Below are 16,800 nucleotides of genomic sequence, written 5' to 3' on the forward strand. Positions count from 1 at the left end.
TATTAATAACAAAAGTTTTTTTTTATTATTGTGAATGAAGCTTAATAATTAATGAATTAAGCTTATTAATCTCACCACCAATCATCATCATCATCATCATTTTTTTACCTGGCTGGACATGTGCGAGCCGCCTGACGTCACGGCCCTACGTTCGCGTTTGACAGCGAAAGGGGGCGGAGCTGCGTGGTCCGTTATATTGTGTTGTCCAATTGGGAACGACAGCTTCGTTGTTTGGCCTTAACATTTCTTATCACACCCGTTTTTCGGCAGGCGCGCTGTGATTGGCTGGCGGCCGACGTTCCAGCCACTTGTAGAGCGGAAGCTGCGCGCTGCTGGCCAGTGGGCGCGCGGGGGAGGGGGCGGTGCTTGCCTGAATGTGGGTGTGCGGTCGGTGGGAGAGAGAGAGGGTGAGAGAGAGAGACTAGCTGCTACACACGCACACATATATACACATATACACACACGCGCGCGCACACACACACTCGCACACGCGCGCGCACACACACACTCGCACACGCGTCCACACACACACGCGCGCGCACCGTGCCTGCTGCATGCAGGCTGACGCAGACGCTGAGCAGCGGCTCGGAGACATGGACCTATTCGAGTTCGACTTCTTCAGGGACTGGGAGCTGGAGCAGCAGTGGTAAGCGGCGCGAGCGCTGGCTTTACTGGTCTTTTGCTGGGTGTACTGGTTTTGTTTACCTGTGGAAATGTGTGTGTCGTGCCGGGGCTGCTGTGGCGTGCCCGGTGCCGCTGCTGTTCAGAGCTGGAGGGGGGGGGGGGGGGGGTTCGGCGGGTGGCATCCCCAGAACACGAGCCCGGCGAGCCGAGCGGGGTCCGCGCAGGCGGGCTGTGCTGGAATCTCTTCATATTCAGCGGGTTTACAGGGTCAGACTGGGACTGAGAGACACTGCCACCTCACTCAAACACACACACACACTATATATATACACACACTATATACACACTCACACACTACCGCCGGTACAAGTTCCCCGTCCCCTGTTCCTCCCCCAGCCCACCAGCAGCTCCGCGAGTCCACGTAGCGACTTTCCCATGTCTGTATATATGAATGAGTCTGTAGTCCTGTAGTCTGGAGCAGCGCGCAGTTTATCGCTGTAAATATCGCCGGCTGAACGCTACTAACCCGCTGCGCTGTGCTGTATTAGTGCTGAGACAAAGCCTATCTCTGATCTGAGTATAAATACGTGTGTTTTGCTTTATACTGTTACAGAAAATCGCTATAATATTCATATTTTACATTTAACTATTTCATTGTGCACTGCTGCTGAATCTGACAGCTTTGTTCTACAATTGTATAATTTTACAGCTACTGTTTATTAATATATGGAGCTATATAAGTGTATGCACTATTACACTGTTATTATAGTGGTGTGTGTACAGTACAGTAATACCTATACTGTATGTGAGTGCTGTAAGAATAATACATATGCTTTATTATTCACTTTACACACATGGAGATTGTATGTATATTTTTTGTAGCTGAGTAGTATTATATATATCATTTTGAACTTATTTATTTTCTTATTTATAAACAATCTAATAATGTGTACAAAATATAATAATATATAGAATATAGAATTATTTGTATAAATAAGAAAATACAAGTATATGATACTATTCTACATCTCTGGAAAAAATTAAGAGACCACTTCAGTTTCTGAATCAGTTTCTCTGATTTTGCTATTTATAGGTATATGTTTGAGTAAAATAAACAGTGGTGTTTTATTCTATAAACTACAATGAGAAATTTACTCAATGAGAAATGGCTGAAATATAAAAAAGGGCAAGGCTTTCAGGCCTTAAATAATGCAAAGAAAACAAGTTAATATTTAAGTTCAGAACTCTATATTTTGAGGAATAACCCTGATTTGTAATCACAGTTTTCATGCATCTTGGCATGTTCTCCTCCACAAGTCTTACACATTGCTTTTGGATAACTTTCTGCCACTCCTGGTGCAACAAATCAAGCAGTTCAGCTTGTTTTGATGGCTTGTGTTTATCCATCTTCCTCTTATATATATATATATATATATACATATATATATATATATATATATATATATATATATATATATATATATATATATATATATATATATATTAATTATTGTTATATGCCCTGAGATATATAGACATAATATAGACATAATCTTCCTCTTATACGTCAGATGTTTTTAATTTGGTAAAATTAAAGAAATTGATTTTTAGACCATCTATCTATCTATCTATCTATCTATCTATCTATCTATCTATCTATCTATCTATCTATCTATCTATCTATCTATCTATCTATCTATCTATCTATCTATCTATCTATCTATCTATCTATCTATCTATCTATCTATCTATCTATATATCTATATAATTATTGTTATATGCCCTGAGATATATAGACATAACTCGATAACAACTAATAGAGATGCACTGTATCGTATATTTGGCAATCAAAATCCAAAATGATAAACTATTTAAAAAATAGCTTGTGTTAAAAATATGCAAATATAATAAAAGAATTTCCTTTTAAAAAAACATTGTTTCAAACACATATTTAGGCCGATATAAATTGATGCAATGGTGAAAAAAGTGTCAAAATTTATCATCATACCGTGTTCAGTATTTGGCCATATATTTAATTTTGTTGGGTTTCGGCCCAAATTTTCATTTTGATGAATCCTTACTACCTAACTAACTAACTAAGACTATACTATTTAAAGTTATGCAGTATTTATAATTATAGCTATGCAGTAACATACTCTTGCTTGATTCTTTTTTTTTTTTAGTTACATTTATATTTACCACCATTATAGTAGTCTTAGTACAGGCTCATACTATAATATTGGCTTATACCTGTATTTCTATGTACAAACACAGACACATATGTATATAGACATGTACATCTATATATTGTACATACACACTGGTCACTTGCTTTAAATATTATTCATAGGTATCATTCATAAACCCTTTTCCACCAAACACATTCCACAGCTCCACCATGTGGCTGAATTTAGGGTCCCATTGTATCCCCCCATCCCCGTCCCCAGCCCCAAACCCCCCCCTCCTCACAGCTCTGTGGTGATCCTCATCTGTAAAGTCTATCCTAAAGCATCACATCACCAAAAGCCCACTTCCTCTCCTCCCTGGTCCGGTTTGACATGCCGTCTGTCGGCTGGTTGTATATGTGCTCTGACGAGACGCTACCGGGAAGCTTCTGCCACTTCTTTGTTTGCTTCAATTGAATGAGTTTCCCTACAATTTGACTGTCTCTCCCTCATTCACTCTCTCGGCTGTGTTCTCCGCTCGCCGTGCTTTATCAGCGCCTCCCTTATTCCGTCCTGTTGTCTGTCTGCTCTTGTTCCCCTGTCTCCTTCTGCTCATAGCAGAAAATCACAGCACACGGCCCTTTCCCACCTGCTTTGTGATGTGTAGAATAAGCTGGCTGAGTACCTACTTAGACTTTTGGAGCTGTTCACCTTTGGCCAGCAGCTTTTAGAGAGAACACGTCTTTACCGATGTTTTTTCTGTCTAATTGAGGTGCTCTGCTTTGTCCTCATTTGATGTCTTTTATGGATGGAGTTTTTTTTTTTATAATCATTTTATCATTTTGACGCTGCTTGGATCGGGTAGGCCTATCTGTTGCTGCACTCCTCAGAGAATCTGAGGAGTTCTGGAGAATGGAACCAATCAGAAAGCTTCGGTTTGTTAGCACTTTTGTGTGTGGAGTGGGATTCACGTTGAGCTTTGTTTCCAGTTGAGGTTGTGGATTGTGGTGAGCTGTATTGTTCTTGTATAAAAGAGTCAGGACACATTTGATGACTGTTCAGGGCCTAGTTTCCCAAGAGCATCCCAGTGTAGGGCTGAAACGAATGATTATTTTGGTAGTCGACTACTGTGCTGATTATTTTTCCAATTAGTCGATTAGTCAACGATTATTTCTGCCATGTCCTCTATCTCTAAAAACTTTTAAAGATTGAACAGTTGAATATTAGATTTAAAAGGCAGGTAGATGTCTGGGTGTTGTTTAAATGTGGAAAGTACTGATATTTTGTAATTAAATATGTAATCTTTTGTGTTTGGGCACTTTTGGAGACACAGAATAAGTTGAGTGTAAACAGTGTGTGTCTCCCATTGCACTTCTGTCCCCAGCACTTTGTGTAATGTGGTACTGTTCCAAATGAATGATTAGTCAACAATGAAAATTGTTGTTTACAAATTTAAATAATCTACATTGTCGATTAGTATATCAACCTTTGCAGCCCTGTCCCAATGCTGTTCTTATTTAAACTGATAGGGATAGGGTTACTATCATATCATCACCATGCTACCATGCAATATTAGCAAGTATGCAACAATTTTTATTACCATTACTATAAAGAATACTCCAGGATTTTAACCTCATGCAGAAAGACCTCATCACTGGCTTTTATTCTGAGTCGTTTTAAATAAACTTACTGCAGAAAACAGTTGTGTGTCATCGCTGAGATGCAAAAATCTATTTTTCCTGTTTCTCATTTTTAATATAATTCAAATCTAGTTTAAAAAAGATTGATGAAGAATAGAAAAAAAAAATAATTCTGCAAAATGGCTTGGAATACAATGTTTTTACATTGACTTCTACTGAAAGTTGCACTTGCACTCTTGTAAAGTATTTTTTTTATATATCTGGCAGTTGTTTTTAACATTGTTTTAATGTTTTATAATGATAATCCATGAACCACTATCAGTGCATCAGAGGTCTTGGAATTAGCACTGATGATGATGATGATAATGATGATGATGATGGTTCACATTGAACATAAATTATTAGGGCTGTACAACATTGGAAAATATCTGACATTGCTATATTTATTTTACAGTTGTTTATACACATGTTTATATACAGTACAAATCCAATATTTGGGCACTCCTCTTGTCATTTAATGTGTTTTCCTAATTTTTATGATTTTTACAATGCAAATTTAATATTAAAGATTATATTAAAGCTATACTGTACATGGAAACATGCACAATTATTTAGTAACAAAAAGTGTTAAACAAATCAAAATATGTTTTTTACTTTAGATTCTTCTAAGTGCCACGTTTAGCGTTGATAACAGATTTGCACACAATCTGTAATGTACAAAATGAATTAAATTAAGAAAAAAAGAAAAATGTTGACTTTTGACTGCTATTTAGTTCTTTGTTTGTTCTTAATTCTTAATTGTTTTCTTAACCTTATGACAGCCTCAAACTTAGATCTTAAACTACAAGATTGGAACAAAATAAAATTGGGCAGATTAAATGTGTGTCTGATAGGTACCTAATAAAAACGCATTTTATTAAGTTAGATTTTTTTCTTTTATATCAAGCAGCAAAAAACTAGAAGCGTGATGGGTTTGATATAATTTGTTCTTGCATTGGGACTATTGCGAATGCGAACATTTCAGGGATGATGTTGAATGTATTGTTCAGCTCTGTTATGTATCACAATAACAAAACAAATCATATTGCCCAGCTTAACAAAAAAGAATAAAATTCTTCTTTGCTTTTATTGAAAAAAGGCTTTAAAACGTTTTTTTATGTTCCTGTAAGTTTGCCATGTTGAAGATACTATATATTTACAATGTTTGTTTATAAACTATTGAGATTTTTAAAAGCGAGTTTAAAAAAACATTGCTGCTTTTTCACTTTTTGATATAATGTTGTTTTTCACATTGTATTCAAATAACAGATGGATCAGTGAGATGAGATGGCATATTAAAAAATGCTGCTAAAATCCTAACAAATGAATTTTCCCTCTATGAAGGTTCTGCATCTGCTGAGTGCTGCGTTTGATCCAGAAGCATGCAGTAATAATTCAGGCTGATTTGCTCCTTTTCCAGTTTAATAATGATCCTGATGCTCGCCGCCTCGTTCTGTAGCCCGGGGCTGAAGTTCAGCAGCAGTATTGATTCAGATCTGACGTCCCCGCGTGTTCTTCTGGGCTGGAACATGTGTTGGGTTTAATCAGGGCAGATGTGGTGGGGTGCAGAGTGAACCCCGTGTTCTGAGACGGGGGTTAAGCGCTGGTCGGCGAGGCGGGCGCTCTGCTGTGTCGACACGGCGGTTTGATTGCACGGCTGGCACAATTACGCCTGCCTTCCACCTGAGTCAGACGTTCCAGGCCCAGTTTGAGGTGTTTGTGCAGAACTTGTTTTGTGATGATAATTACTACCCTCACTGGGCCTGGTTATGCTGGATATGTTGTTTTTTTCTGTCCATAATTAGATGATTGAAAGATGCTGGAATATCAGTTCCATATTTGTCAGGGCTGATATTTGTGAGCAGAGTAAATGAGGTCGTATTGCTTGGCTTGATTCTCAGTTCCTGGAATGAGGAAGATTTTTTTGATTTATTGCATTTGTTTTATTTAAAGCAGCAGCCGACTTTCTTTTAAATTGAAAGTAGTTGTACTTCTGAGTGGGTAGAGGTCAAAATACTTTAATTACCGCACTATAAGACGTACTTGAAATCCTTTAATTATCCTAAAAATCCTCAGTGCCCTTCATAATCCGGTTTACCGGTCAGGTTGTAAGTAGCAGTAAAACCACGCTGCTGAAGTGCAGCGTTATACAGGAGTTTCAGTGAAGTTTCTCTCCAGCACAGAGGCTGGAGCAGTGTTAACATTAGCTGTTAACAGGAACGCTAGCTCTTTTGCCAATAAGAGTCAAGTATATCGTACTGTATTCTGCGTCTGTGTCTACGGTGTTAAAATAAACTAATAGCACCCTGGCTTACTGGAACACTCAGCGTTCCTCAGTGTAGCGCTGTTGGGTGGCAATTACTAGCACTAAGCACTGCTAACCGTGGCTAGCAATGCTGCTAACCACACCTAGCGCTGCTGTAAACCGCGCTGTTAAAAACACTGGAAATTTAAGTTTACTATAAGTAAACAGAAGTGCTTTACTCACCCAAATAAACAGTTTTAAGGAGAGAAATCTGCGTAGAAAAATAATAACCAGCGCTCATTTGACTTGTTTAAGAATTACAGTATTGTTTATTTAGACACCAAAAAGTGGGGAGACGGTTTTATAAACCACAGGAGGAATTATTCCATTGCACCTTTTTTGTTTTAAACAGGAGATATTTCTGTACAATATGATAATTTTTCATACAGTATGTCTGTATAAAAAGTGTAAGGTCATATCCCGTGTTAAAAGAGAAGAGTTCAGCTGTGCAGGCTCATGTTTTGACCAAGTAAAACCAAGGTCAGACATGAAGACAGTTTATTTGAATAATATTTAAAAGTTTGCACCAATGAGGCTTTGTGGGCCTTAGCAATAAAGCTCCAAATAGAAGTAATAATAAACTCAATACCACTGTAATTTATGGGTATATCATACTTTATATTGTACCAGTCAAAAGTTTGGACACACTTCTTTCTTTTTTATGATTTTTTGCATTGTAAATTTAATACTGAAAACATAAAACTATACTGGAACACATACACAATTATTTTGTAATCAAAACGTGATAAACAAACCAGAATATGTTTTATACTTTAGATTTACATTAGCCATATTTATCTTTGAGGACAGATCTGCACACTCTTGGTATTTTAATCTTAGTGTCTTCATGAGGGAGAGTCACCTGGAATAGTTTTCTCAGCATCTTGAAGGAGTTTCTGGAGGTGCTGAAGAATAGTTGCTGCTTTTCCTTCATGCTGTAAAGCTCCAGCTGATCCCAAATTACCATCTCAGTTGATCAGATTTAGATCAGGGGATTGAGGAGGTCAAGAACATTTTTGTAATTCCATATGTATTCCTTAATTGTTTTCATGTCTTCAATATAAATCTACTTAATTCAATAAATAAGTAAAAAAAAAAACAAGATGAGAAAAATGAAAAAAAAAAATGGTGTGTCCAAACTTTTGACTGGTACTGTATGTGTTATATAATACTTTATGAAATCTGCAGTAAGTTAAACCCTGATTTCTAGGTTGTACTACTATATTGTCTATCTCTATTTGCTTCACATTGTTTTCAGATGTAATGATAAATGGACCAATAAAAATGCTCCTAAATGATTGTATATTGCCACATATTGAAGTCATGTTTTTGATAGAATATTGGAATTCCAGGTTGATGCTGATGTTTAAGATTTGGTTTGAGTGTTTTGATTACAGTACTTGGGACATACTTGCAGTATTAAGACTATTATCAAGAATAAAAAACACAATATGCACTTTCAGGTTTGAAAGTACATACTGTATATTGGAATGCAGTAATTTGTCACTGTCCAGTGAAAAACAAGTATCTCAATTTCTGTTAATTTTTAGTTTACAACATAATTTCACCACAGTGATTGTCCCTTATATTGTGCCAACATTTCATGATGAACGGAGCAATAGAAAAACTTTAAAATGACTTGAAATAAACTTGTTTTACATTGACTTATATTAAAAGTTTAGAAGGTTTTCCCTCTCTCCTGTAAAGTTGCTGTTTTTCATTGGACAGTGACGATATTGCATTTTGTGTAAGACAGGCACTGATGATGGAATTCCAGGCCAAAGCAAATATATGATATTTATGGTGTATGTACTGTACTGTATTTGCATACCTGTCTTAAAGATACAGTAACAATAATTAATTGCTATAATTTGACCTCAGGGATTAATACAGATTTTATACCAAAAATAAACAATGATCTGCTGATATAGATATGATTCTGATATATAATCGTGCCACATCTCCAGTTTGGCATCATCAGAGATCCATCATTACAAGTACCAGACTGTGTGACACCAGTATAGCATTGTGTCAGTGTAAAAACGATGCATCACCAGCACCCATACCATTGTGTTTTATGGCGTGCCTGCAGTATAAACTGCATTGGGCTGAAGCTGAGAGGGTATGGACTACTGAGGTTATCACTGTAGTAAATTCAGGGAGCTGCTTTAAACCTGGGGTGAGTGTGAATGAGTGTGTGTGTGTGTGTGTGTGTGTGTGCTGCTGTGAGTGAGTGTGTGAAGAACAAACACACCGTCTCAGCCAGGTTTTTATGTTTGCACACTGTGTCCACTTTTGAGTGCTGTTAGTCTGCCCTCCCTGCTGTTCGGGACACGGCGTTCTCCCAAACTGGCAAACGCTGAGAGATCTACCGCGTTTGCCCCGTCCCGCTTCCGCCCAGGCCACAGCTGGGGGGCCATACATCACCCACCTCGCCCCGAGGAGCGCCTGCCGCTCAGTGCCAATCTCATTTGTGCTTGGCGTAAAAAGGCGGCCGTGCCAGGCAGAGGCCCGCGCGCCCCGGCGGCCACCATACGGGCGTGGAGCCTCGGCAATTGGCATCCCGGCTCCGAGAGGAGGCTGCCAACCTCAGTGCCCGCAGCCTCGTTTTGCCACCTGCCAAAGGGAAGCCAAATGCTGTGGAATGATAAAGTGCAAAGCTTGGCAGGGAAGCGTGCCCGGCTATAAGGCTTTTGGAGGGGGGCTCGTTTTGGGCACAAACAAAAGGTGATGGCTTTCCACCTCTTTGCCCACGGGTTCAACACGCAATTAACAAGTTCATCTGGAGGAACGGGGGCGCGAGCTGGAGCCTGACCGCCCGGGCCTGTGCCCGTCCTGCTGCAGCCTCTTTAAAAAGAAATACAAAACCAGAAGCGTTTCCCTTCATCAGTTCTGACAGGGCTGTGTGATTTTTCTCAGTCATTGATTTCAGAGTTACAGCGCTGGCATTAGATTACTGAGATGAAATATGATGGAATTGTAATATAACTCTTGAGAGAAGGTTCAGTTTGATGCTTATTCTTGTATAACGTGTATAATACAGGGCCATCACTATCAATTAGATGGGTAATCGATTATTCTTCAGATTATTTTTTTGGAATGATGCAGAAATTAGGGTTTTACTGAGAAGTAAAAAAACAAGAAGCCATATCCATTCATACATTATACTCTTTTAATAGACTACTAACTATACAAAAAGACCACTTCAGTTTCTGAATCAGTTCTGCTGATTTTGCTATTTATAGGTAGATGTTTGATTAAAATGAACATTGTTGTGTTATTCTATAAAATACGGATAAAATTTCTCCCAAATTTCATTTATTTGCAGAAAATGAAAAGTTTTCAGAGTTCAGAAACCATTATTTGGTGGAATAACCCAGTTTTAAACAAGTTTTCATCCATCTTGGCATGTTCTCCTCCACCAGTCTTCAACACTGTTTTTGGATAACTTTATTAACTTATCATTTTTAAGTGGTCTCTTATTTTTTTCCAAAGCTGTATTGTATTGTTTTGTAGCCTAGTTTGACTGAATTACCCTTGGCTTATAATCACTAATGGCATTTTTTTTTTTTGGAAAAAAGTGCTGTGGCATAAAATAATATCTATTAAATATCTATTATGTTTTATTTCATGTAATAATTCATGTTACTGGTCCTACCTGGTAAAGACCGATGTATTGTTCTCAGAGCCTTAAGCATATATTTACTAGATTTAATAGATATTTACTAGAGTCTAGATGTGAAGGGCCCAGGGAAGCAATGCTGTGCTAATGCCATGATAGCAATTATTATTGTGGCTAACGATGTGTTAGCAATGCCAAAACCATGTTAGTGATGGTACCGGTGCAGTAACAATGCTAACAGAGTGGTAGTGATGCTAATGTTGCGCCAGTGGTGCATGAGTGATGCTAACAGTATATAAGCAGTGCTGGGCAAGCTAACAGGCTAACATTAATGCTGTAACTGTAGGAATGTTTAAGGTGAAACAGGTTAATTCTGTAAAAAAAAAAAACAGTTTTACATTTTGACAAGCTAACGTAAAGAATAAAGCAATGGCCAATAATCTGGACTTTTTTGAGACATACAATCGAATTCAACAGTTTTTGACACTTTTGGTGATGTATTTTGAATACTGGGTTTACTATTCAGCTATTAAACCATGCAGCAACCATTGTGAATTATTTGAATATAGTTTGTGTTAGCATCTTTTGTACAGTCCCACAGGACTCTATTTTGGGACCTATGAAACTGATTTTAATGAGTACAGTAGTATGTAGTGGTTATAAGAGTGACAAAGTGTGGGATAACAGGCTGTAATGTTATTGCTGTTATTGTTATTATTGTAGTGTCGAAGAGCAGAAAGGGTTATTGTGACAAATTATATATATTCCTTAATTTGTATCATAAATTAACTTTAAATTTCTTCATTATTTCACTATAATTAAAAAAATGCTTTGACATTGTTCAGCCAACAACTGCTGATTCATAGAGAAAGTGAATTTAATAAATTCACCTAAAGGTAATGAGCGAGTTTAATAGAGTAATCCTGGCAGCCCTACTTCAAAGCAAATTAAAGGCAAGTTCTGCTGGGTCCTAATTGTCTGACATAAGGGGCCAACCCTGAAGACCCTTCAGGGGGAAAATCCACTAGTGATAGGCCGTGCCAGGCCTCTTCAGCTTTGTCCCTGTTTGGCAGCCCTGCTCAGGGATAGTTATTAACTTCGTACTAATTACAACGGCCCTAATAAGACCTGTAGTAATGACTCCATGAATGCAAATGCGCGTTAAATTTCAAGCCCAAGTAGGCTTGACGCTGCTGTTTAGGCCAGAACTCCGTGCACTTCGAGATTGTGTTGACTCAAACACTAATGGTGCTGAAAACTAAGAGACAAAACAAATAAGCTATCAGTGTATAGTGTGGAAATTTAATTTCTCTTTCCATTTCAATGGAATATACAATGGTGTAACACCTTAGCCCATGTCTGCCTTGTGTTTCTCCCTCATTTGGTCTCTTGTGCTCCTGCCCCTCTGTTTACCTGTCATGTTTCCCAGTCATGTGCTTCTGTTGTGTTTTGGTCTTGTCTCCGCCCTAGCCCCACCCTGTCATCAGTGATTTGTAACCCCGCCCCCTCTTGATTGATCCTCAGGTGTTTCCAGTTTCCTGTTCCCTCCTCATGTATATAAGCCCCTTTGTTTCAAGCGATCTTTGTCTAGTCTTTTGTGTGATACCTTGCTGTGTGTCTGTCAGGTTGGGTTTTTGTTTCTAGAGTTACTGGTTTCTTAGTTTTGATTATACTTTAATCTCATTTTTGTTATTTTAGTTATTTCAGTCTTGTAATTTCGTCTTGCGTTTACCCGTGTTTGTTTTCTGTTTATTTTTAGTGAAGCTTTGGTTTGTTTGTTTGTTTTAGTTTGTTTTAGTTTGTTTATTTAATAAATAATATTATAAATATTTCTGCACTTACGTCCACCCTTCTCATCTGTGACAAATGGAAAGCGATTTTTATTTAAGTACATTTTCTAGCATTTAAATTAGTCCATTCATCAGGAAATTAAGTTCCAGATTGTTATTATGTCAAAAAGTGAAAAATGACAAGGGGTCTGAGTGAGAATCCAAGTACAAATCCTGGATCATGCTGCTTCTGCATCAGCAGCCGGAGTCTGAGGGAGCACAATTGGCCATGCTCACTATTTAGGTGGATTAATGCTGGTATGTTGACTTTGTTTAAAAACATCTGTTTTATATTATTTAGGTTATATATTGTTTATTAAAATCTGAATAAATTGATTTTATACTAATTAAAAGTTCATTGCTCTTTGAAAGGGTGTAACTGGCTGCATTATATTATATGATATTATATTATATTATATATCATCCAAACAATGTTGACAGTAACAACATGAAGAAAATGCAAAATTAGAATGCAAGTTTTTTTTTATTAATAATACACAGTAACAAGATGGAATACATTTATATTAGTATTATTCTAGCTTAATATTAAGGCATCAAGGCCTCTTATTCTTCACTCTAGTCACTCCAGTCAAGGACTTCTTGGTCCTTTTGGTTTATGAATATGGAATTGTTGCTTTTCATGTCTGTCATAACAGTCACATGTCTACAGTAGCAGTTTTATCTCCTCACCATGAAGTCCTACTGCATTAACTCTGTCTAACACCCGGTCCTGCCTTTATTACTTCATGTGTTTGCTATAGAAATATAAAATGCATGAAATTTGTTTTTCTTGCGGATATTCTAATAGTCTGCTGAGTTCTGCCCTCGCCTGATTGGCCGGATTAAGCTGGAGTATCTTCAGACTAATGGCTTACCTTTCTACCACAGAGCAATTTACTCAGTAACTCTAAAGGTCATTGCTTCCACTGAAAGCACTGCACAACAAATATGATGATTGAATAGAGGCAAGCAAGCAGCTATAGACCCCCCCACCACACACACGCACACACACCCTCACTCCCCAGCCTGCTCTCAGTGTTCTTTTTAGAGGGATGAATCAGTTCATCTTTAAGACCGACCATTTCCCACTGGCCTTGTGTAAACCCGCGGAAATTGGAAATTCCTTTCAGAGACCCACATATTAATGGAAGTTATGAACAGTGAAGCAGCGTTTTTTTCTCTTTTCTTTTTTGTTGAGTAGAAGAGAGCGGTAAGACTGTTTGGACAGAGCTCATCTAGTGGGTCCAGAATATTGTTAAAAGGTCACTTTGGAGAGGGATGGATTTTGGAGGTGCTCGATGCACATGTTTTGTAGATACATAATTAGGCCTGGCCAGTGTTTTTTTTTAATGGTATAATGTCCTGTATATATTTATGATAAATCATATAATTGTCCTTTCAAGCTCATTTTTTGCCACATTTTGTGATAAAATGGTAAAATAATAGCATGATAATGCAGTTACAAATTTGTTTTAAAGAGCAGTCCACTTTTATTTGCTAAAATTATTAAGAATTTGGATTTGAAACATAAACAAGTTTAAATATCCTGCATAACATAACATAAAACCTCTTAAAACATCTTAAAGCTTTTTCACATTAATAAAGTACTCATGCTTAATTAACACAATGAATGATATTGGGGTGATGTCCACTTTGTTGCTGTCCATTGAAAACCATGTATCTCAAAGACAGCAGCTTTACAGGAGAAAGATAAAGCCTTCAGAACTTTTATTGGAAGTCAATGTAAAAAGAGTTCATTTTAGGTAATATAGTGGATTTCTGTTGGAATTTTTTGACACAGCTGAAGGGACAGTTTATGTTCAAATTATGAAGTGAACCAAAAACCAACAAAAATAGAGATACCGTATTTCTTGCACTACAAAGCACACCAAAAATCGACAGTGCACCTCATAATCCAGTGCGCATTGTGTATGAATTTTACCAGTCAGGTTGTAAGAAGCAGTTAAGCCACTCTGCTGAAGTACAGCGTTATACAGATGTTTTTTTGTGAAGTTTCTCCAGCACCGAGGCTGGGGCAGTATTAGCATTAGCCGCTAACTGCAGTGCTAGCTCTTTCGCCATTAAACGTCTTTCTTTCAAACATTTTCTTACATCTGTGTGACTTACCATCTAAGCCTGCAGTATATTACAAACCAATGAAGTTCAGTTTGCTCCCTGGGTTAGAAAAGGAATATTTTTGCAAACTTTTAAACCCATTATTTAATAAATATCAAACTGTTTTTCTGACAATTACAAATGTATTGCTACTGTGAATCAGGAAAGAGAAGCTGGTTAGCATTAGCTTACTCTTACACTCAAGTCTAGCTGACTAAAACTTTACAGGCTTTTAGACGAGAATGATTTGGAACTGCTCTTTTAAGAACAAAAAAAAAAATTCCATTGAGTTGGATCTGTAGCAGACTCACTTTTTCTTCTGTCCTAGGCCTAGATAAGTTAACTAGCTAACAGGCTAAACATCACAGCACATACAGTGCTCTAGCTAAGTTAGGCTGAAATCACTTGTGTTTAGAGGAGTAAATCTCATATTTTAGAGTACACATTTAAGTGAATGGTCATGAGCTGTTTTCCACTGTTTCGAGGCACAACTGGCAGCTCACACAGCACCCCCACAATGTGGCCATCTTAAATATGAACGAATGATGTATGTATTTTGGCTGTGTACTAGAAATGTTTAGCTAAATACCGCGGCTTTATGTTGTTATCATAAAACCTCCCTACAGATACTAGACACTCTCTCCTAGCAAAGGGTTTATTCCCATAGAAGCATTTCTTCCCCTGCAGGAACCCTCTGCCAGGTTTACAACAGCCTCTGAAACACCTTCAAAATAAGTGTGCGTGGTTAGAGGAGCTTTATTCCTAATGCTCCATTCTTCCTGTGAATCCAAGGATTACATGTTTGAGCCAGCCTCCCAAACAGAAAAAGACTGAGAGGGAGAGAAAGACAGAGAGAGAAAGAGGGAGTTCAGAATGACTGAATTCAGTAGAAGAGCTGGTATTGTTAAAATAGAAATGATTGTTAAAGGAATGATTTGAGGAAAAATCGAACTTGCACAATTGTCCTGTGTGTCTAGTAGTTGAAGGAAGTGTGTTAGAGGAGAACACCACTACAGTACAGTGTGGGGTCCTTAACTGTGCACTGTGCAGCTTATTTAGGGAGTGTCAGTGTGTCTTTGTTATCATAACAACGGGAAAAGTAAGCCTTCCGTGCACAAAAGACAAGTACTAATTAGTAACCCTTTTGCCTGTGCTTGGCATTAGGCATGTTGTAAGACATAGGTTCATTATCAAGGTTTATTATCTGCTCCAGAGAGCCCTATTCTTTTGGCAATATTTTATTGCAGTGTGTGTGTGTGTGTATGTATCAGCAATGGGTGAAATGTAAAGTAGCTTTACACAACCATTAGAACTGGTGTCCACAAACATTTGGATATATCGTGTAGCTCACAGTAAGACATGCTGTGTTCTGAACCTAATTTCCTGAATTGTAATTTGCGTGACCTTATTTAAGATCTGGATGTGATTTCGGTGGGTTGAGGGAAGTGTGTGGGCATGTACTGATGGAAAAGATTTGGATGACTGTTGAATTTTAGTGTGTAGTGTAAGCAGTGTTGGATTTACTGTGTCATAAACAAAGGAAGCAAAGTTTGGACGGCACCTTGTCTTGACTAGGGGTGGGACAAATATCAATATTGCAATATATTGTACGATTTTCAAAAGCATCATATTGTCAATAACTGGTATATCAATAACTGGTATCAAATATTAATATTTGTATTGAAACATAGGCGCTGTAAACTCCGCTCTAAAGACTCGCCCACCCTCCAATTTTGCTCACAAAGGTGAAGTTACTGCTTCATTGATCCATGTTGATGGTGTCAATATTTCCTGGTATTTTAATATTTAGGAGTATTTTATCCTCTTCAGTACCACAGATTATGTAAAGTATTGTAAAGAATTGTCTAGTATTATTGACTCAACCTGGGATAGGATATGTTAATGTGATATCAGATTTAATTTTTGCCATTTCTAAATCTAATCAATCAAAAATCAACAAAAACTATGTTTTAAATACAGTAAATGTGAGATTATTCAGTACTTCTGATAGGTAGAGGGACTTACTGGGTGTTACTTTTCAATTCAATATTCAGTGCAAGAGATCTCAGATGCATATCCTGCAGGTCAGTGCAGCATTCTTTAGCTTTCATGGGACATGCCAAAAGTCATGGGACACGATACTAGTCCCCGTCCCTTAAAGACAGTAGTGAATCTTCTCTAAAGCTAAAGGAATCACGAGGCTCTATTGACGATTCTTCCACAGCTCACCTGTTTTTCTCCGCTTGGTTTTGGGGTTAACGAGGTGTCCCGGCGTACGAGACGCGATCAAACTTTGTGCGAAAGCTGTGACAGAGTCGCCGCCACAGAACCCCAATTGATTTTGGAAAACTGCGAATGCCGCCGCTTTCCCCGCTGGCAGAAGACAGTCATTTTGGCTCATGCGGTTCGATAAAGATCTGGCCGGACCCGGCGTTCTCTCCGGTGTGATAAGAAACAGAGC

The 16,800-nt window shown here is 37.9% G+C and overlaps 1 protein-coding gene across 1 annotated transcript in view; it reads left to right on the plus strand.

The window, feature by feature from the left end:
- Positions 1–491: 491 nt before the first annotated feature.
- The window catches only part of aff2 (AF4/FMR2 family, member 2), a 384,893-nt gene continuing 368,584 nt past the window's right edge, over positions 492–16,800 (plus strand). The window contains exon 1 of the mRNA XM_049484505.1: positions 492–646. Coding sequence (XP_049340462.1) covers positions 555–646 — 92 coding nt within the window. The 5' untranslated portion in view covers positions 492–554. The remainder of the gene's footprint in view (positions 647–16,800) is intronic.

This window comes from Astyanax mexicanus, chromosome 10 (genome assembly GCF_023375975.1).
Source record: "Astyanax mexicanus isolate ESR-SI-001 chromosome 10, AstMex3_surface, whole genome shotgun sequence".
NCBI classification, from domain to species: domain Eukaryota; kingdom Metazoa; phylum Chordata; class Actinopteri; order Characiformes; family Acestrorhamphidae; genus Astyanax; species Astyanax mexicanus.